At 39.2% G+C, this 21,793-nt stretch overlaps 1 protein-coding gene across 3 annotated transcripts in view; it reads left to right on the plus strand.

Annotated features, from left to right (window-relative positions):
- Cog5 (component of oligomeric golgi complex 5) overlaps window positions 1–21,793 on the plus strand; it is a 328,269-nt gene that overhangs the window by 195,162 nt on the left and 111,314 nt on the right. For all 3 annotated transcript variants that reach the window (XM_028891732.2, XM_028891734.2, XM_028891733.2), the window contains one exon: window positions 6,076–6,157. In XM_028891732.2, the coding sequence (XP_028747565.1) occupies window positions 6,076–6,157 (82 nt within the window). The remainder of the gene's footprint in view (window positions 1–6,075; window positions 6,158–21,793) is intronic.

The following is a 21,793-nucleotide window of genomic DNA, read 5'->3' on the forward strand; positions in this document are numbered from 1 at the left end:
TCCTCTGTGGTTCGATAACATGAAAATAGCAATATATATTTTATTCTAGAATAGGGAGTAGGATCCTGTCATCGATGTGAGGATCATTTACTATTAAGAAATCTACTAATGCTTCAATGTCTCCAAAAAGGGAATATACTTATATCTACGTTTGACTTACTGCATAAAAAAAAGAAACAAAGCTTAATATATAGGGTTATTATTTTAAAATTTATAGAAACTCATCATAAAATATTTTCTTGTGGGCTAGAGAGATGGCTCAGAGGTTAAGAGCACTGCTTGCTCTTCCAAAGGTCCTGAGTTCAATTCCCAGCAACCACATGGTGGCTCACAACCATCTGTAATGAGATCTGGTGCCCTCTTCTGGCCTGTAGGGATATGTACAGACAGAACAATGTATACATAATAAATAAATCTTTAAAAAAAATTTTTTTCTTGTTTTTATTTGTTTGATTTGTATTTTGATCTTACTGTGTAGCCCAGACTGCCTTCAAATGCATGATTCTCTTGCCTCAGCCTCCTGGGTGCTGAGGTTGCAGGCATGTACCACCATTTCCTGTAAATACTTGACGTGTGTACATGTGTGCATGCAGATGTGGAGGCCAGAGGTCAATCTTGGGTGTTTGTTTATCACTTCCCACCTGTTTTGGGAGGCAGTCTTTCACTGAATTCAGAGGTAGGTATTTTGGCTAGACTTGCTTGCCACCAATACCCATGATCTGAGTTTCTCTACCTCCTGTGCTGAAACTACACATGCATGCCACTGTGCCCAGAATCCACACATGCATGCCACTGTGCCCAGAATCCACACCCAGGTCCTCATGCTTGTACAGTAAGTGCGTGTCCATTGATGCTGCCATTAATCCAGTCTCGTTTACATAACTACCTGAAATCTTAGAATTGGAATATATGTGTCATTGTATAGTGTATAAGAAATCAACTCTGATTTCCCTTTTTCTTATATGTAATTTTAGTATGCATAAATGCAAAGCCATTAGTATTAAAGCAAGAAGCAAATAATAACAAAAATACAAGTGTGCATAAGTATGAAACTACAAATGAGTATTGATCATTGATCATTTTTTTCAACTTCTAGCATTTAAATTAGGATTTAATTTTTATGGCACTGATAGTATTTCATTGTTTATGGAGCCATTTCCGTAGGAGACTGGCTTACAGCAGATTTCCTGGTATTCTAACTCTTAAAGTCTTTGAAGATAAGATGATCCTTGACCTATAGATACAGGAGTTGTGATATAGTTGTATCTGTTGGAGGTAGATTCTCCATGATCTGTTGATCTCAGCATTTTGTTTCATTGTGGTTTTCTGAGATGGTTTCCATTTTCTATGGAGGTTTTGTTTGTTTATTTGTTTGTTTGTTTGTTAGTTCATTTGTTTGTTTTTTGAGACAAAGTTTCTCTGTGTAGCCCTGGTTGTTCTAGAACTCACTCTCTAAACCAGGTTGGCCCCAAACTCATGGGGATCTGCCTGCCTCTGTCTCCCAAGTGCAAGTGCTGGGATTAAAGGCGTGCGCCGCCGCCGCCACCACCTACAACAAAGAGAGGTTTTTTAAAATGAGGGTTGGCACTACACCTTCCTGTGGATATAAAGGTAAGATGTAGAGCATATTAAGGAATTATGCTGCTCTAGAAATGCGGTGGTAGTAGATGCTTTTAAGGTCCAAGATCTCATTAGCTCTGGGAAGCTGGCTAGGTTTCCAGTACCAGGCAGATTTTCCTATTTTTGAGTGGACCTTAAGTCTAGTTAGATCACTGTTGGTTGTCACTGACGGGAATACCCACTTACCACACCTTTATGTGTATCTTCCATGCTGGGATTACTATGGTTCATAGGTGTTGCCGCTGTGTAGTGCTGTTTGATTGCTTACCTCCATTGGCAGCTTACGCAGTGTTTTCTGGAACCATGGAAGCTAGACTACAAGGAGGCGGCTTTCAGGTCAGATCCAGCCTGAATGATCCAAGTCCTGTGTCCTAAGTGTGCAGCATTTCCAGTGATGGGGGCTCATCCTCAACCCCGAGAGACAACTGAGGGCTACGTTGATAATCTACATCGTTTGGGATTTACTTGGTTACTCTGACCAACTATTTGAAAGGAGATTTCTCGTGCTTGGTACTGGAGTTTTGTAGTTCTTGTGGGGAGCATTGTCAGTCCAAGTGACTTAACTTCCTTTAAAGTGTGCGTGTATGTACACACTTATGTGTATTCTATATAATTTTAGGTAAATATAATTCCTTAAGGCTTTATCAAACAACCTTGGTAGGACCTGTCTTTCAGTCCTCCCTCTCCGTCTGCACTGAGCACTTATCTACTAATGATTGGGATTTTGTAGGTTGCTTTCACTGGGCTTCTGTGAGTAATGGTGCAGTGAGTTCTGTTGGTATGTAAAATCTCTTTCAGATAAGTCGTCAGAAGGAGGATTAGTAAATCATGTGGCAATTCTATTTTAACATCTTGGTGGGAGTGGGGCAAAAACATAACACAAGGATCTGGGAGTTCTGCCCACACCTGCCTCCCCTCTTGCCATCAGAAGCACTGGCATTGCCAATTGTGCCCTGCCACACCCTGCTTTTATGTGTTTTTTGCAATCTCAGGTCCTCATGTTTATGTGAAGAGAACTTTACCCAGAGTCATCTCCACAGCCCTCTTCACTTGAGAAGGTCTAATGTTATACGTAATGCCTACATTTTACTTTCCTCTCAGCAGTGCACATGAGCACCGTTTTCTGAAAATCCTTGCTAAAACTTATTATATTTGGTTTTGCTGTTTTTGCTTTTGATTTCTGTTTGTCACATGTAGCCATGTGGACCTAGAACATCCAAGGTGTGTGAGGATGACTCTGAACTCCTTGATCATCCTGGCTCCAAGAAGGTGCTGAAATTGCAGACTTCTTTACCTTGTTTGGATAGTGGCCATACAAATGGGTGTCTCTGTGACTTTGATTTACATTTCCTGTTCCTGACATTGATCCTGTGTTTATTTTCTTTGGAGAAATGTCTATTTAATTCATTTCTGGGTTTTTTTGTTTTTTTTTTTTTGGTTTTTTGAGACAGAGTTTCTCTGTGTAACAGTCCTGGCTGTCCTGGAACTCACTTTGTAGACCAGGCTGGCATGGAACTCACTGAGATCCTCCTGCCTCTGTCTCCCAAGTGCTGGGATTAAAGGTGTACGCCACCACCGCCTGGCCCTTTTGTATATTTTTAATTGGCAGTGGAGGCTGTTGCTGCTTCAGCTGCTTCTTCTTGTCTTCTGTTGTAGAGTAGTGTGCTCCATGCAGTAACCCTCATTGTGTCTGTGGTTGGCAAATATTCTCTCCATCGAGTTCATTTCATTTCTGCACTAACATTTTCCAGTTTGATGCCAGAACTATGTCCAGTAATTATTGTGACATATGTTGTCTTGGAGCTGCTTCATATTTTCCTTTAGGGATTTTGCTGTTTTAAGTCTTGTTAAAGTCTTCATTTTAAGTTATGGGTAAGCTACAGATTCTGTTTCATTATTTAGCACATCTATATCTAATATTCTCAACACATTTTTTGCTAAGACTATATTTTCCTTGTGTAGCCATGGTGCCTTCTGGATCATATAACCCAGCTTTGGTTCTGGGCTATGTATGTTATTCTGATGGCCTTGTATCTGTCTCTATGCTGTTAGTTTTGATGACTGTAGGTTTATATTATGTTCTGAAGTCAGGAAGTGTGAGACTTCGAAAAAGATACTTAGATATTTGGCATCTGTAAGATTCCATATTATTTTAAGGATTTTTTTTTTTCTGCTTCTGGAAAAAAAGAAAAAAGGCATTGGGGTTGTCTTAAATCTGTAAATCACTTTCAATACTGTGGGCATTTAAATAATGTTAAAGCTTCCAGTCTACTGACAGAGGATGTCTTTCTATTTACTCTTTCATTTTTTTCACCAATGTTCTTTGACTCTCGTTAGTCAAGTTCTGCCTTTTTGGCTAAATTTATTTTTTTTTAAGTATTTTGCTTGACCTCGTTTTGTTCATTTCCCTTTCAGGATGTTTGCTGTCTGTGTAAATACAGCGGATACCTGTTGACACTTTATTCTACAGATTAAATAATTATACAGTTCACACTAGAATGATAGAAATTCATTTATTCTCATAAGATTTTTATGGACTATTTAGAGTTTCTGCATCCTAGATAAGTAGAAGACTTTAGAAATGGAGGTCTGTTTCTTTTCTTGCCTGATTATTCCATCAGGACTTGTACTATTGCCGTGATCGATGTGAGATGGAACATTGCATGTTATATGCCACTGAGTATTATGTGCTGCGTTCATATATGGGCTGTATTATGTTGATGTAATTTCCTTCCATTCCTAGAGTTTTGCATTTTTTTAAATTATGAAAATATATTGAGTTTTGTTGAATACTTTCTGTGTACCAATGGTAAGGATCCTGCAACTTTTGTCTCTTTTTCTTAATTAATGAATCATGCTTCTTTAGTATAGAAAAACATCTTTAATATACATGAGAACTGAGCATGGTGATTCACTCTTGTAATCACAGCTCTAGGGATTGGAGGCAGGAGGATCTCCAACTTGATGCCACCCTGATCTGCACAGTGAGTTACAGATTAGGTTTAGCTATGAAGAAAGACCCTCCTTCAAAAAAAGAAAATACATGATATATGAGAGACAGCAAAATATGTAAATACATGAATCTTAGGAATTTGAATAGATTTTGGTCATTGTATATTATATGTAAAATCAACTCTGATTTTCCTTTTTCTTATATATAATTTTCATATGCATAAATGCAAAGCCATTAGTATTAAAGCAAGAAGCAAATAATAACAAAAATGCAAGTGTGCTTAAGTCTAAATCTACAAATGAATTTTTTCACTCATCATTTTTTTCAACTTAGCATTTAAATTAGGATTTAATTTTTATTTCATTGATAGTATTTCATTATTAGAACATATTTTCTATATTTACTTTGAACCATATGAAGTTAGTATTTTTGGACTTCAAAACTGGTGAAATACTAGCAATTTGATATATGGCAAACATACATACGTACATACATAATTTAATATGGTTGTTAAATTTTCATAGAATGTAACTTTATTCTAAAATTAAAATATTTTTAATTGAAGTTATTTTCAGATTTTTTTAAAATTTATGTGAATGGATATTTTGCCTGCATGTTCTGTGTACACCATGTGCATGCCATGTCTATGGAGGCCAGAAGAAGGCATTGAATCCCAACCATGGCAGTGCAAGGTTCTCTAGAAGAGCAGCCAGTGCTCTTAACTGCTGAGCCATCTTTCCAGCCCCTCTTTTTTTCTTTTCTAACAAATTCTATGTGTATCAATACTTGCCTTTCCTTTCCAGTGTCTATTTATAAAACATCCTCAAAGTTGAATACAAGTACCCTGATGATTTTAATTAGTAGTGATGCTGTCACTTGTGTTTTTTTAAATATGCAAACTTTGAACATTGCCTTTTATAATACTAGCCATCCTTGATCTGAGTGTGTGTGTGCTGTGTGCATGCTTTGTCTTGTTATAGCCCCACAAATTGCTTGTGTCTATCAAAGGATGAAGATGATAATAGCTAACATTCCTTGAGGGTTTATTATATGTTGCACTGGCCCAAGCCTTTTATTAACTTCTGTCCTCCTCATAATAGTGCTGCAGTGATGGCTCTACTGCCAGCCCTTCTCACACCTGAGGAGGTGAGGCTGAGAATGTCCGTACTCCTTGCCCAAGGACATAGGCTAATGAGGAGCAGAGCAGGATGAAATAGGGACTGATTTCTTGAATGTAAAACAAAACTTGAATCTTCTCTCTCTTTCTGTTTGGTTACTTTATTATTTATGTGTGTAATTAAGTATCAATGAGTGAATGCCACATGTGTGTGGGTACCCTATAGCAGGAGTTACCTGTAGTTGTGAACCCCAGATAAGAGTGCTGGGAACACCATGGGTCCTCTCAAAGAGCAGCCAGTGCTCTTAACTTTGAGTATCTCTCCTGCCTTTGTTACACATCTTAAAGTAAACTAATGCCCTCCTGTTCTGTGTTTGGCTCATAGGATGGACAGCCTGAAATTTTGTACATTTTTTGGAGTGCAGTTACCCAGGCACTTTCTTCTCACTTTCATGCAGCAACAAACTGTAAGTTTGCCATCCATTTGGATTCATTTCAAATGTTTAGTTGCTTTAAAATTTGATGTCAAACATTTTGCTGTATTGCTTTATAAAACTGTTTTATTACTATTCTAAAACTCCTGGTGGTGCTTGTCTTTAATCTCAGCATGCAGAAGGCAGAGGCAGGTGGATCTCTATGAGCTAGAGGCCAGCTTGATCTACAAAATGCATTCCAGTACAGCACACAGAGAACTACACAGAGAAACTCTGTTTTGAAAAAAACATCCAACCAACCAAGCAAACAAACAAAAAACCCTCCTGTTGTTTCTCTTCGACTTCTTTGACTTTTTGAGACAGGATTTCACTATGTTGTGTAACCCTGGAACACATGGAGATCCACCTGTCTCTGCGTCGAGTGCTGGGATTAAAGGCATGTGCCACTACCACCCAGCTTAGAATAATATTCTTAATTGAGCTGATTATTTCCTGTGTGGATAATATAAAGTGATTGATGATAAAAATTTAGTTAATTCTTTATTAGAGTGAATTATTTTTTAAATGAAGCTATAAAATTGAAGATTTGATATAAATAAAGAGATCTGAATTGTGAATTACAAGTTGATCATTAGAATCCGATTCATTCAGGCCTATCAGATGCCTCAGCAGGTCAAGGCACTTGCCACTCTAGAATGATGACCTAAGTTTTATTACAGGATCCATATAAAGGTAGAGAAGTCTTACATGATTTTGTGTGAAGTGCTGTTTTTGATTTGCTGAACTAAATAAAGTGTATTACTTAAAGAAAAAACAGGTAACAAGAACTGACTCCACAGAATTGTTCTCTGACATCCTACATGCACAACTGTGGCATGCACACTCCAGCTCCACTATATGTACACACAATAATAAATTTAAAGAAAAAAAATAGAATTCACAAAACATTTCTTGTTGTTTTTATTTCTTTGAGACAGCACTTCAGTATAGAGCTCAGGATGGCTTTGAACTATGGTAGAGTAGCTAGAAGGAATGAAATATGTGAATTAACTAAGTATGTGCTTAATTACCAAATTCCAGAACAATAAATTTTAAGTTGTTGTAAGGGCTCTAAGAGTGTGTGTGTAATCCAGGAGGTGTAATCCAGTACCTGGGAGGCAGAGGCAGACAGATCTCTGTGAGTCCAAGGCCAGCCTGGTCTACAAAAGTGAGTTTCAGGACAGCCAGGACTGTTACACAGTCTCAAAAAAAAAAAAAAAAAAAAAAAAAGCAGAGGTGGGGGTGGGGTGGGTGGGGGTGTAACTAAGTTTTTATTCACAGGCTTTTCCTGAAATGGCCTACTATGTAGTGAACACTGTTGAGTCACCTGAAGCTGCAGTCTATTGAACTTCCTCCTGCCTCCTCTTCAGTGTCTCATAAATTATGCTACACAGTTAAATAGCTACTTCATTGAGGACTGTGTGACTGATGTAAATCACTCCAATCCTGTTGTGAGAGTCCTATTTATCTCTCTACCTTTGTTTTCTCGTTTTGGTGAGTTTTGTTGAACTATAATTTGTATAGAGTAGAAGTTCCCAATTTTAACATAAAATTCTATGTATGTTGGGGAATGTAGTGGTATGTATCTCCGGTCCTGCCCGGTCCCACCCAGCCCTGTGGTACTGCAGCCACTTATAAAATAAATCACTCAGAGGCTTAATATTATTTACAAACTTATGACCTAAGGCAGGCTTCTTGCTCACTAGTTCTTTCATCTTAACCCATTTCTATTAATCTGCGTTTTGCCATGTGGCCATGGCATTACTGGTCTGCTGGCATCTTGCTGTTCCTTGGGCAGCGGTTAGGCATCTCTCCCTACTCTCCTTTCTTCTCTCCATATCTCTGCTTGGATTTCTCACTTGCCTCTAAACTTCCTTGACATAGGCCAAAAAAGCTTTATTTATTAGCCAATGGGAACAATACATATTTACAGCATACAGGAAGACATCCCACAACACTTCCCCTTTTCTGTCTAATCAAAAAGGAAGGTTTTAACTTTAACATAGTAAAATTACATCTAATAGAACAGTTATCAAGCAGGAATTATAGTTATAATATCTAGTCTATTTGTATTTGGCAAAATTAAAGAAAATATTCTATCCTATATTTGTGAGTCTAAGGTTTCATATCTAATTTATCTTTTTCCTTAACCAAGGAAAATTATAACTTTTAGTCTTCAGCTACATCAAAGACCCCAGAAGGATGTAATATTACCTAAGTAAACAGGAAGAGCATTGTAAGCAACTTCCAAAAATCTAGAATAACAGAGACAGCTGTCTACCTGGACTGTCATTCAGAGTTCCTCTGCAATGTTGGGGCATCCATCTTCAGCCTATAGACCTAGAGTTTTTTAGTCGCTTTTCCCTAATATCTGGCAGTTTCTTCTACAAAGCAGGAAACTGAAGGACCATTTTACCTTGTTTTGGCAAAATTTAGTGGTCACTTTCTCATGGGTCCTGCATGTCCAGTCTATACAACATACTGTCAAGCAGTCCAGGCAAGAGCAGTTTCTTGCCCAAATGGCCAGTTCTGCAAAGAAGAAGATAAACTCCATATGGAGTGTCTTCAATGCCCATCTAACTCTTTAAAGTAAATCAGTGCTGCCAGGAGCAGACATGTCTCACTGTCCAGAAAGTCTGTGTTTTTAAACATTTTAAATGCTATATTCTGTAAGTCTTTGAAGTGTTTGAAGATCACCTACCTGTCGGAGCCTGCCAACCAATCAGCTGGGTAGCTGGGTAGAGGCGTGCAGATTTATAGAGACAATGAAGAAGACAGAAGAGAGTCAAGAAGATTGCCAGTCAATGCTAGACAGTCCCGAGTTTATTTCACAGCCAGCCTATATACAGTTTTAAAGGACAGAAGTAGAACAATGCACAGCCTAGGCATTCAACCACTATCTATCCTGTCCATGTGTCAAGGAGCAGGCAGTTTCATTTTCTATCTTGATGTACCTCTGGCTGGCATCAGCAGCCTTCATTTAGCTAGTCAGTCTGTTGCTTACTGTGGACTAATCAGGACTTTCTCACAGCCCTGGAGCAAGCAAGCCTGAACTCTATTGACTCAGAATAGACTTCAGATTCAAACTGAGAAACTGAGTCAGTTGTGGGCTCCTACACTTACCTAATTGAAATATACCTTTATATACCTAAGAAACTTAACTAACATGACTATAAGTTTGATTATCCTAGATGACTACTAATCTGTATTTCTTAATTATATATTACAGTTTTAAATAAGCTGCATAAACATAATACCTTACAAGAGTAAAAATATACATACAGTATAACAAAATTAACTTTAAATTTGTAATAAACTAAAATCTATAGCAGTGTAAAACATTTTAAACAAGTTGTTGTTCTTTAAAAGTAGATTCATTAATCTACCCTTTCATCCTATCATTATCTATACTATCCCCTTTTCTTCTTTAGAAAGAGATTACCTTTATAATCAGTCCCCTTTAAATAAAAATAAACATTTATAAACAATATTTTGGGAATTTGGGCATTGCTTCTCCTACTATTTCCTGCTGATTGGAGGCACTGGTATCTTATGGGGATCCTGAGAAAATTAAGAATTATAGTTAAATCTTATAGTTAAATCTTGGCTGTAGTAGTGTGTGAGGATGAATCATCTCAGCCAGTTGCTTTGAAGTTGATTTTGGATGTTGGATCATCTGGACCGTAGTATTATTGGAGACCTTTCAGGAGATCTTGGCTGATCAAAGCATATTAGCCTGGAAGCAATCCGTAGATTCTCATCTTCTGTGGAAACAAAAGCAGAACCTCTTTTCCAAAGCAACATATCCTTAGACACAAATTTTGAAGTCAAGATACTATTTATATATATATATATATATATATATATATATATATATATATGTATGTATCTTAGCAGCCTTTACAATCAAATGTCTTTCTGCAGTTAAAAATCCCAAAGACAACACAATCCAGATTGTCTGTGTGATTTCCATCTTTACATGGCTTATTATATTACTTTTACTGTCTCTTTAAAGATTTTATTTTTTAAAATTATCTATTTCTTTATATAACTGTCTATCCTCCTTTTCCTCTCTCTTCCAAGCCTATGTACATTTTTACACACAATGTAAACCATTTAGAGGTTTATTCCATCCGAATCTGTCTTTTTTGTGCATCTATAATCCTTTTCTGGTCATTGCAAACTGCTGCATGGCTAAGATTGAAGCGGCAGCCCTGACTGCTGACTCTGCCCGTTTCAGCTTCCTAACATAATGGAGGTACCCAGGAGAGTCATGCTTATCCTGACAACTCTGGGACCCATGCTGCCACCAGATAGCATACAGCTGGCTCATAAACCCTTTATGTCTATATGAGTAAAAGCTAAATCCACCATGCAGTGGGCTACGCAGCTTGGAGACCACTCTGTGTAGCGATGTGGGAATCCCCAATGCTGCGCTCAAGCCTGAATGCTGTGGCATCTCTGTACTGTGGCCTGCATGAGACACAAGTAGGAAGCTGTTTTTGGCTCCATTAATGTGTGTTTAGAAGCCCTTTTTAAACTCTTTTAGGCCTTATGGAAATTTGAGAGCCCCAAGTTGATATGCCAAATGTTTCTCCCATCCCGCTAGCCCTGCGATCTTGGCATTCATCGTGGAGCTGTATGCTCTGAGTATGTGTTGCTCCCATTGGCTGATAAATAAAGCTGTTTTGGCCTATAGCAGGGCAGCTTAGAGGTAGGTGGGAAATCCAAGCTTAGATATGAAGAGAAGAAAGGAGTATAGGGAGCGACACCTAGCCACCAACCAAGAAACAACAAAATACTAGCAGACTGGTAATGCCACCGCCATGTGGCAAAACGTAGATTAATAGAATGGGTTAATATAAGATGAAAGAGCTAGCTAGCAGGAAGCCTGCCGTAGGCCACACAGTTTGTAAATATTAAGGCCCTGAGTGATTATTTTATAAATGGCTACAGGACCTTGGGGCTGGGTGGGACCAGAGAAATGCACCACTATGGGGGTGCTTACATTCATGTTCTCATCATTATGGTTAAGATGTAGGGAATTTCCGACACTCCCCAAAATTTCCTTATTCACTGTTCCAGTTAATGTACTACTTTGAAAACAAAACATGATTATCTTTCCTACCAACTCCAGTGAAAGGGGAATGACAGTTGTCCCAGTTCTTCATGGTGGTTTGAATGGCCTTGGCATTTTAAGGAGAAAGGACATCAAAAAGTTAGATTGTGTTTTGGAAAGCTTTATGAAAACACAGATTAAAAAGTTCAGTTGTTGATATTAATCTATATCTTAGTTAAGTTTTGTCTTAGTTAGTGTTTTTTTATTGCTGTGAAGAGACACCATGACCATGGCAACTCTTACAAAGAAAACATTTAATTGAGGTGATGGCTTACAGTCCAGAGGTTCAGTCCATTATCATCATGATGGGGAGCTTGGCAGCATTCAGGCAGATGTGGTTCTTGCTACACCTTGACCAGTAGACAGCACGAAGTCGACTGACTGTCACAGTGAGTGAAGCTTGAGAAAAAGACCTCAAAGCCTGCCTCCACAGTGACCCACTTCCTCAAATAAGACCACATCTACTCAAACAAGGCCACATCTCCTAATAGTGCCGCTCCCTCTGGGGGCCATTTTCTTTCAAACCACCAGAGATTTTTACTGCTGTGATAAAAGACCATGACCAAAAGCAACTTGAGGAGGAAAAGTTTATTTCATCTTATACTTATGTCTAGGTTATTACAGTCCATTACTCAGGAAAGCCGGGGGCAGGAACTCAAACAGGGAAGGAACTTGGAGGCAGGAACTCAATCAGAAGCCATGGAGTAATGCTTCTTAGTGGACTGTTCACTCATGCTTGTTCAACCTGCTTTCTTACATTATCTAGGCCATCTGCCCAGGGGTGAAACCACCTACAATGAGCTAGACCTTCCCACGTTATTCATCCGTCAAGGAAATGCCCTGTAGACTTGCCCACAGGCCAGCCCTGTGGACACATTTTTCTCAATAAGAATTCTTCCCCATGGACTCTAGTTTGTGGCAACTTGACATAAAACAGTCTAGTCTTTTGTCACTTATTTTTAAATAGTGTACTCAGTCCAGGTAACTTTATTTAAATTGATAACTCTCTTGAACTGTTTTCAACACAGATTTCCTTAGAAAAGCCAACTTTAAATGTGGGCGATGCCTCACTCTCCCCTGTGCTGTCTGTCCACTGTGCTGTCCCTGCTTAGCTCCCCCTGTCTAACCCAGAGCCTGTTCTCAGCAGGACGCATCCTGCAACACCCATGAGCTTTGTTTCCTCCACTGGCTGATACTTGGTGAAACTGATGGAAAACCATAACTTACCATTAAACGTAACATACTAAGGATTAGTTATTCTTTTAACTCAAAGTCACATACAGCTTGAAAACAAGGAGAGGTTGACACAGACTGACTTCCATCAATCACAGCAACTGCTACAACTGTTATGCCCAGATTGTGACCCCCCAAAGAGACCACCGAACACCTTGGATGTCCAGAATGCAACAGCAAGGTTTATTCTGCAGATACAAGTCTAGACAGGGACTCATTCCTACGTCCAATACAGTGAGGCAGGGAGGAGTGCCTCTTTCTTGGGGAAGTTAGTTTTTATAGGCAAAACCCATAAAATTTCTTAGAGGGGAGGGGGTTAGTACGGGTCCATCCTTGATTGGTCAAGTTTTTCCCTGGCCTGGACTTTATCTTATTTTATCTTATCTGTTTGCCCTGTCAGGAGTTTTACAACTCATCTCAGGGGTCTGGTCTTGTTATCTCTGGAGAGGGGCATCTCGTGGTTAATTGGTTACGATCAGACATCCTGACTCTGCTCTTTTGTTCCTGGGGCTGGCGCCATCATTTCTGGGGACTTGAAACTGGCCTGGCCTAGATCACAGTCCCAAAGCCGCCACTGGAGACTTTTAGGTACAGAATGCAAAAGTAAGGTGTTTTCTAAGTTTACAAGTCTCCAGGGAGGCTCTTCCAAACCTCTCACTCACAGCAGGGAGGTTGGAAGGACCGCTCCCCTTTCTTTGTGAGGCTAGTTCTTAAAGGCACAGACCATATAATTTATTTTAACCTGCCTCCCTTTTTAGTCTTTTGGTCAAATATCCTGACTGTTTTCCAAAGTCCCTGTAGCAGATACAGCCACCTGGGGAAAAGGGGTCTAAGTTCTTATCTACACTTAGGAATCCTGGTTTAAGCTTCTCTTTGTCTGTAGGGGATAGAGTGGGGGGTTTTACTGAGGTATCACACAACACAGTTGTCTCCAACTTTTAACTGAAATACTGAATGAAGTGTGTGAGAGTCATTTCCAGACCCTGGACATTGTTCAGTGATCCATGAGGAAAGGAAAGATCTGCACTTGCAAGGTATTCAGCTTTCTATCTCACTATTCCCAAACAGCTGTACAAAACACAAGGATCAAGGTTTGCTGCTTGTATTAGTCAGGGTTCTCTAGAGTAACAGAACTTAAAGAATATATGTGTTTGTGTGTATATATGTATGTATGTGTACACACACACACACACATATGTGTGTGTGTGTGTATATATATATATATATTTGTTGGAATGATTTACAGGCTGCTGTCTAGCTAATCCAACTTTGACTGGCTATAAACAGCAAGTCCAATAATTCAGTAGTTACTTAGTCCAGGAGACCGGAAGTCTCTAATGCCAGTGAAGGTATGGATGTGCTAGCAATGTGAGGGCAAGCAGGCAAGGAGCAAAAGCTTCTTTCTTCTGTGTGCTTATATGGACTTCCATCAGAAGGAATGGCCCAGATTAAAGGCGTTTCTTCCACCTCAAGATCTGGATCAAAGTCATTTGTCTTCTCACCTCAAAGGTCCAGACTAGAAGTGGATTCACCCACTTCAAACCAAGCAAAAAAAATCTCTCATAGGTGTGCCCTCCATTTCTGGATTATAATTCATTCCAGGTGTACTCAAGTTGATAACCAAGAATAGCCATCACACTACTTTTGCTTGGTTGAGTCTAAAACTAAGCAAGTACAATAAAATATGTCATTCCGCAATACAAAAATCACATAGCCAGCATGTAATTACAGTGTGCACACCTGGAAGAAAGGGGAAAGTAAGACGCATAGCGAGGAAGAGCAGAGACATTAGAGAATCAATGGAGAGAGTAAGCTAGAGTTTAAAGCCTGTCTACAAGCATTTCAGTATGTAAGGGGCAAGTAGGTAAACCGGCAGTGTAAAGAAAAATACAATGTCTGAAGTTATTTCAATAAGTGAGAAAAATGGCAGATTTTGCCCTAAAGGAGGAGGGTGTTTAAGGATATTTAAAGACATAAACATCAGTATTAACCCAAGTAAAGATCCAAGGAAATAAAACAAAAAATGCTTTGACTCTTGGCACTTGTAGGGCTTATACATCTAACATACATGCAATTGAAAGCTGAGAGAGAAAAGGAACAAAGAATTGCTATGGGATGTCTTTCTGTACTCTGTGAATGTATGTGTTGCTCCCATTGGCTAATAAATAAAGCAGCTTTGGCCTCTGTCAAGGCAGCTTAGAGGCAGGCAGGAAATCCAAGCAGAGATACAGAGAGAAGAAGGACGGAATCAGGGAGATGTCAGCCTGCCATCCAAGGAGCAACATGTAATGGGACACAAGTAAAGCCACGGAACATGTGGTGATACATAGATTAATAAAAATGGGTTAAGTTATAAGAGCTAGCTAGGAAGAAGCTTGAGCTGTAGGCCATATAGTTTGTAATTAATATTAAGCTTCTGAGTGATTATTTTATAAGTGGCTATGGGACTGTGGGGCCGTGTAAAAGTTTCCCCTACATTTTGCGCCCAGTGTGGTAGCAAAAATTTCCACCCAAAAACCTGAGAAAGCTTTAAAAAAGGATTCTAACATGGAGCCAAGAGCAGCTACTAGTTCTTGTCGCTCATGGTGGGCCATGGTACAGAGACATGTCCCCTGGCCGTGGTGGGCTCCCAAGGTCTCTGACAAGCTGGGCTGTGATAGAAAGAGGCTTCACCCAGGTGCTGCCTGCAGGCTTAGGACACAGCCACAGGCTTAAATACACTAGCCTACTAGCTTATACTGCCTCACAGAATTGGGGAGGGAATCGTGACTCCTTGGTACCTGCGCCGTGTTGAAAAGCTGACCAGGGCTGCTGACACTTTCATCGTGGCCACGTAGCTTAGCAGTTTAAAATCTCTCCTGGTCAGAAAAGGGTTACAGATACACAGTAAGACAGATTCAGATGGAATAAACTTCTAAATGGGTTACCGTGTGTTTAACACTACTTGACAGAATGCTGTATAAACTGGACATGTATAACCCATAGGTAGATGAGACCACTGAACTTTGCAAGGTGAGATGGTCCTTCAGGTTTCTGCTTTGTAGAGGAGACTGCTAGGCTTGGGAAAGTAAAGAGAAGGTATAGGCAGTCATAAAAAAGAAATATATAATTTTAAAATAATAAAATGAAGTCCTTAAAAGAGAAATAAAATAATATAAAGCAAATGAGCCATGTGAGGATGGAAAATGCACAGAAAGCCTGGGTTATGTATATTATTTATTGTGTTATCTTTAAAATTTTTTGCAGCTATGAGACATCTGATTATAAAAGCTGCTGGATTAAACCAACCTACATATTTAAAAAAATATCTTGACTCCAAAACTTAAGTCAGAAGGTATGCCACTTTGGGGGAGAGGTTATGTTTTTATTTCCACAGAAAATGAGAGGCTGTGGATTCATTCCATGTTAAGAAAAATCAGATTTGATTGAGGAAGACCCCCGGAAATCCTGACTATAGACATGGGAAAATGAACGTAAAGCAACTATAAGACACATGATATATATTTTTTACCTGCTCAAGCACATAATAAGAAATTGTCTTTGGCTGACTATTAATACAATACACAGTCTGTACTTGTATTAATGCAGATATGTATGTTACCTTTAAAAGTTTATGTATTTTCAGGATGAGAGGATCAGACACCAATGAAAACAAATGGCCCAGATGATCCAGCATTTCAAAATGCCTCTGTTGCAGTTTCCTCTGAGTTCTGCATCCTGAAAGGCTTCAAAGCTGACAGCCAAGACTTGACCATAATCCTAAACTTTCTCAGCATCCCCATAAGATTAACAGTGCCCCCAATCAGGAGGAAGTAGCCTAGAACACTACGTCCACATTCCCAAAGAAATGGATTATGGATGCTTGTCTTCCTTTAGGGGTTTGGTTGCAAATTGTTATTGATCATAGTCAATCTCTTTCTAAAAGAAAAAAGGGGGATATGATATAGAAATGATAGGATAAAAGGGTAGATAATTGAATCCACTTTAATCAAAAAACAACTATTAATCTTACATACATTACATTGGTATGGTTTATTGATATAAATTTAAGGTTAATTTTATTGTATGCACATTTCTACTCTTGTTTAGGGTATAATGTTTATATAGCTTATTTAAAAATGTAATATATAACTAAGAAATGCAACTTAATAGTCATCTTAATAGTCAAAACTTACAGTCATGTTAGTTGAGTTTTTTAGATATACAAAAATATATTTCAATTAGGTAGATGATCTTCAAAAACTTCAAAGACCTATGGAATATGGCTTTTAAAATGTTTTTAAAACTTACATTTTTCTGGACAGTAAGACCTGTCTGCTTTTCGCAGCACCAGTTACTTCAAAGAGGATGATGGGCATCAAAGAAAGTCATTATGGAGTTTGCTTTCTTTGTGTCAAAAGTTAGCCACTGGACAAAAAAGTGCCCTTGCCTCGACTGCTTTACAGGATGCTGTATAAACTGGACATGCAGGACCCATAGGAAGGTGACCACTGAACTTTCAAGGTGAGATAGTCCTTCAGGTTCCTGCTTCACAGAAGAGACTGCCAGACATTCTGAAGAACACAGGGAGAAGCAACTGATGAACTTTGCCAATAGGCGAGACAATCCTTCAAATTTCCTGCTTCACAAAGCAGTCTGCCAGAGACTCTATGCCTCTACGTTGATGATAGATACCCCAACATTGCAGAGGAGCTTTGGGTGACTATCCAGGCAGCCAGATGTCTCTGTCACTTCTAGAATTTTAGAAGTTGCTTACAATGCACTTTCTGTTTACTTACATAATATTATATCCTTCTGGGTCTTTGATGGAGTTGAAGACTAGATAGTTATAATTATAGGTTTCCTTGGTTACCATAAAAAGGTAAATTAGGTATGAAACTTTAGACTCACAAAGATAGGATAGATGATAGAATAAATATTTTCTTTGATTTTGCCAAATACAAATAGACTAGATATTGTAACTGTAATTCTTGCTTGATACCTGTTTTGTTATATATAATTTTACTATATTAAAGTTAAAACCTTCCTTTTTTATTAGACAGAAAAAGGGAGTGTTAAAAGGGATGTCTTTCTGTAGTCTGTGAATATATGTGTTGCTCCTGTTGGCTAATAAATAAAGCAGCTTTGGCCTATGGCAAGGCAGCTTAGAGGCAGGCTGGTAATTCAAGCAGAGATACAGAGAGAAGAAGGGCAGAGTCCGGGGAGATGTCAGCCCGACGTCCAAGGAGCAACATTTTAATGGGATATAGGTAAAGCCATGGAACACGTGGCAATACATAGATTAATAAAAATGGGTTAAGTTGTAAGAGCTAGCTAGCAAGAAGTTTGAACCATTAGCTATACAGTTTGTAATTAATATTAAGCCTCTGAGTGAGTATTTTATAAGTGGCTATGGGACTGCAGGGCTGGGTGGGACTAGGGAAAATTCCCCCTACAAGGAATTGTTGAAAATATCTGTGTTATGGTCTAAAATGTTTGCATGTGTGTCCCTACCCATACATAATTAATACATTGAAATCCAAATCCCCGATGTGACTCTTGGGACAAAGAGCTTGTTATTTGATTTTTCTGGGGAGATGTGAAGAAATAAATGCCTTTTCACTGTAGATAGAACACAGACAGCAATGAGAATTCCCATTCAAGTCCAGTTTGGTGAACCAGCGGCTGCTTATGCAAGCATGAACGACTCACAGCTACACAACCCAGCAGTCCTCTTGAGAACTCTTGGCAGCTGCACCATCAAAAATCTCATGCCAGGCGGCCAGTGGTGGTGGTGGTGCACGCCTTTAATCCAGCACTCGGGAGACAGAGCCAGGTGGATCTCTGTGAGTTGGAGGCCAGCCTGGGCTACCAAGTGAGTTCCAGGAAAGGCTCCAAAGCTACACAGAGACACCCTGTCTTGAAACACTAAAAAAAATAAAAGATAAAAAATGTTGGAAAAAAGAATCTCATGCCAGTCAGTTTTACTGTTATAGGGTTGATTGGAATCTCCATGAGGAAAGGGGGCTCAGAAATTTCTTTTTTTTTTAAATGTATATTAATATATATTTGATCAGTCTCAATTCCAGCAAGGATTAAACAGGATATTCAAATTTGGATACTTTGAGTAGAACTTAATAATGGGTCATCTTCAAAGGCATGAGCAGAAGGCAGTCTGCTAAAACTGTTCTGAACTTTTTCATTGGCGCTTGGGAGACCTCTACAGCACACTGAAGCTGTAATTCCATGTTGGCTTGCTGAGTCAGAACATGTTCAAGTTGGGTGGCCAGTTCTTCGTTCTGCTGCTGAGTGATGGAAACAACACTCTCTCTGTTTTTTAAGGCTTCTTCATAGGTACTAAGGGCATGGTTAAACTGTTCCTTCAAGTTTTCTTCTTGAGAAAATGATTTGTGTAAATGGAAGAAAGATGCAGCTGTTTGCCAGAACTCAGCACTCCACTCTAGATCAGCCATGTGGCCATGATGGCTTTCTCACAAGTGATATTCTCTAGTTTAAAGGATAATTATGTTGGGCTACAGATTTGCTATTTCCAAGAATGACTTGGAGTTCATCACTCATCACTTGATTTGAGTAACCATCCCAACATCAACCATCTATTGAAAAAAGAAACTCTTCAAAGAATGACTTCTCACTCTGTAAGAAATAAGCTAGAAACAGCAAAGTAAAAAAACTCTAATGAGGGGGAGGGGGGCGAGAGAGGGAGAGCAGGGGAATCTGTGGCTATTATGTTGAACTAAATGATGTTGTAAAATAAATTTACTTAATTAAAAAAAAAAAAGAATAAAAAAAAAAAAAAAAAAAACTCTAATGGCTGATACTGAGATTAAATTGTGTTCAATATGGGATCTAGTGGCTTACTGCAAAAACCAGACCCGGAGAGCTGTAGAATTACACATATGCTCACCATCAAAATAACTTACATGAAACTGCTTCTGGCATAGATCAAGAGGTTAAGATTAAAAAAATAAAAATAATGGATTGAACCTGCATGTTCCATTGCTCATAAACTTGCACACACTATTGTTCTGCAAAAAAGACAACTGCAGCAAAGAAAAATGGCCCTTTTGCAAACAAGCCTAAAAGTAACCCCCAAAAAGAAAAAAAATAACATGCATATATGTATAAAGTGTTACTATTAAACACAATGCTATCTCTAGGGGGGGAATTAACTGCATAGGTTAAAAAAGAAAAACAAAAAAACCATGTGCAACATCTTAAGCCAGTAAAGCAGAAATTTCTAATCTTTATCCTTTTCCCCTCCCCCTCCCCCAACACACACACAAGTGGAAGTTAATGAGGTAAAAGTCCTCACAACTGCTCCATTGTAGAGGAAAGAGCTATACTACAAGGGATGTTCTGGAAGAAACTAAGTTAAATGAAATCATAAGGTGGGGCCTTGGTCTCATGGAATTTATATCCTCATAAAAAGAGATGTGTAGGAGGGAGTGAGAAACCAACCCAGCCACATAACCTTCGATCTACAGTTCGTCCTGCCAATGGGATGTGCTGGGATTGGTGCCTAGTCCAGTTATCATCAGAGGCTTCATGCAGCAACTGATAGAAACAGATGCAGACCCATAGCCAAGCATAGACTAAGCTCAGTGAGTCCTGCAGAAGACGGGGAGAGAGGATTATAAGAGCCAGAGGGATCAAAGACAGCACAAGAAAACTCACAGAATCAACTACCCTGGGCTCATTAGGGCTCACGGAGACTGAACCAACAGTCAGCTTGGTCCTCTTGTGGGGCTTCTAACAGTGAGAATAGGGGCTGTTTCTGACTCTTTTACTGTCTTTTGTAACCCTGCTTATTATAATGACTCTCCTTGCTCAGCCTTAGTACATGGGGAGGTGCTTATTCCTACTGCAGCTTGATATGCCGGGTTTTGTTGGCATCCATGGGAGACTTGCCCTTTCCTGAACAGAAAGAGAAGGAGAGTAGATTGGGTGGTTGGATTAGAGATGGGGGCTGGGGGCTGGAAGGAGAGGAAACTGCAGCTGGGGTGTAAAATTAATTAATTAATAAAAAAAAGTGAGAAAGTGTGTAAGAGTTTGCCACCTCTGAGGCTCCTTGGCAAGGTGGTAGCCATCATCATCATGCCAGGAAGAGAAAATGAACAGTCTGAATTTTTATATTGACTGCTGTAATCTACCGTTGTCAAATATTAAAAATGTACTCTGTCACTTTTTACACATTCTTTAAAATACAGGGTTGTTAGACATGGTTCTTTTCCTTTGATCAGTCTCTTTAATTTTTTTTTAACTTTTTATTTTATATGCATAAACATTCTGATATAAGCATTCCATGGCACACATCTGGAGCTCTAAGAACAACTTTTGGAATTTGATTTTCTTCATCTTCTATGTGGGTTCCTGGAATTAAATACAGGTTATCAGTCTTGTAGGGCAAGCACTTTTACTCACGGAACCTTCATCTTGGCCATAATTTATCTTTTAATATTTTTTTCAGTATGATAATATCTACTCTCCAGAACTTTCAGCATACAGAAAAATCTTAAACTTTTTAAATACAATATATTTGTTCTTTGAAAAAAAGTCTTATTACATTTTAGACTATTGTTTATATTGATTGGCTGAGCACATTTTTCTCATGGAAACTATATAACAATTCTGTAAGGTAAACTTGGCTCAGCAACCACTCCCCATCGTAAGAAGTTGGTGCTCTAGGCAGCAGGCTGGCTAGCAGTGCCCCGTCTGGTGCTGCTGTGTTATTCTTACTCCCGGGTGTCTGGCCAGAGTCTCGTCTCTTTGTGAATTGTATTTTCCTGCTTTTTCTTTACAAGTCTGTTTCTCGTGTTTATCAGACACGGAGTCCCACCTTGCTTGGTGCTGGTTGTCTTCTCTGTCTTTAAATACTCCTGCCGTCTGTTGCAGCTACTCAGAGACAGATTGAACCTTTGCATCTTGTTTTACGATTTTTTGGTGAAATTGGAGCGGTGATTGATGTAGGGCTAATGGTTCCTGCTCCCAAGGCGGATTTCTAGCTCCTTTCCACATGCCTGTGTGCACTGTGAGGCTCCGAGCCAGGCTTTCTACAACAGGGTTGGTTATTCCCAGCTCTGTGTGACTAGCAGATATTCCCTCTCTAATGTTTAGAGTGGCTGTTTATCCCTCTGGGGGGTTCATCACGGCGTGCTAGTAACAGTTTTGCCTCATACTCTGGGTGAACCCCTTGTGGCTCTCTTGAGTTTCTGTATCTCTCCCCTCTCTGGTACATCCTTCCATGATCTGATGTGCCGGTCTGTTACTCCTTCCCTGTG

This window comes from Peromyscus leucopus, chromosome 14, assembly GCF_004664715.2.
Source record: "Peromyscus leucopus breed LL Stock chromosome 14, UCI_PerLeu_2.1, whole genome shotgun sequence".
Taxonomy (NCBI): domain Eukaryota; kingdom Metazoa; phylum Chordata; class Mammalia; order Rodentia; family Cricetidae; genus Peromyscus; species Peromyscus leucopus.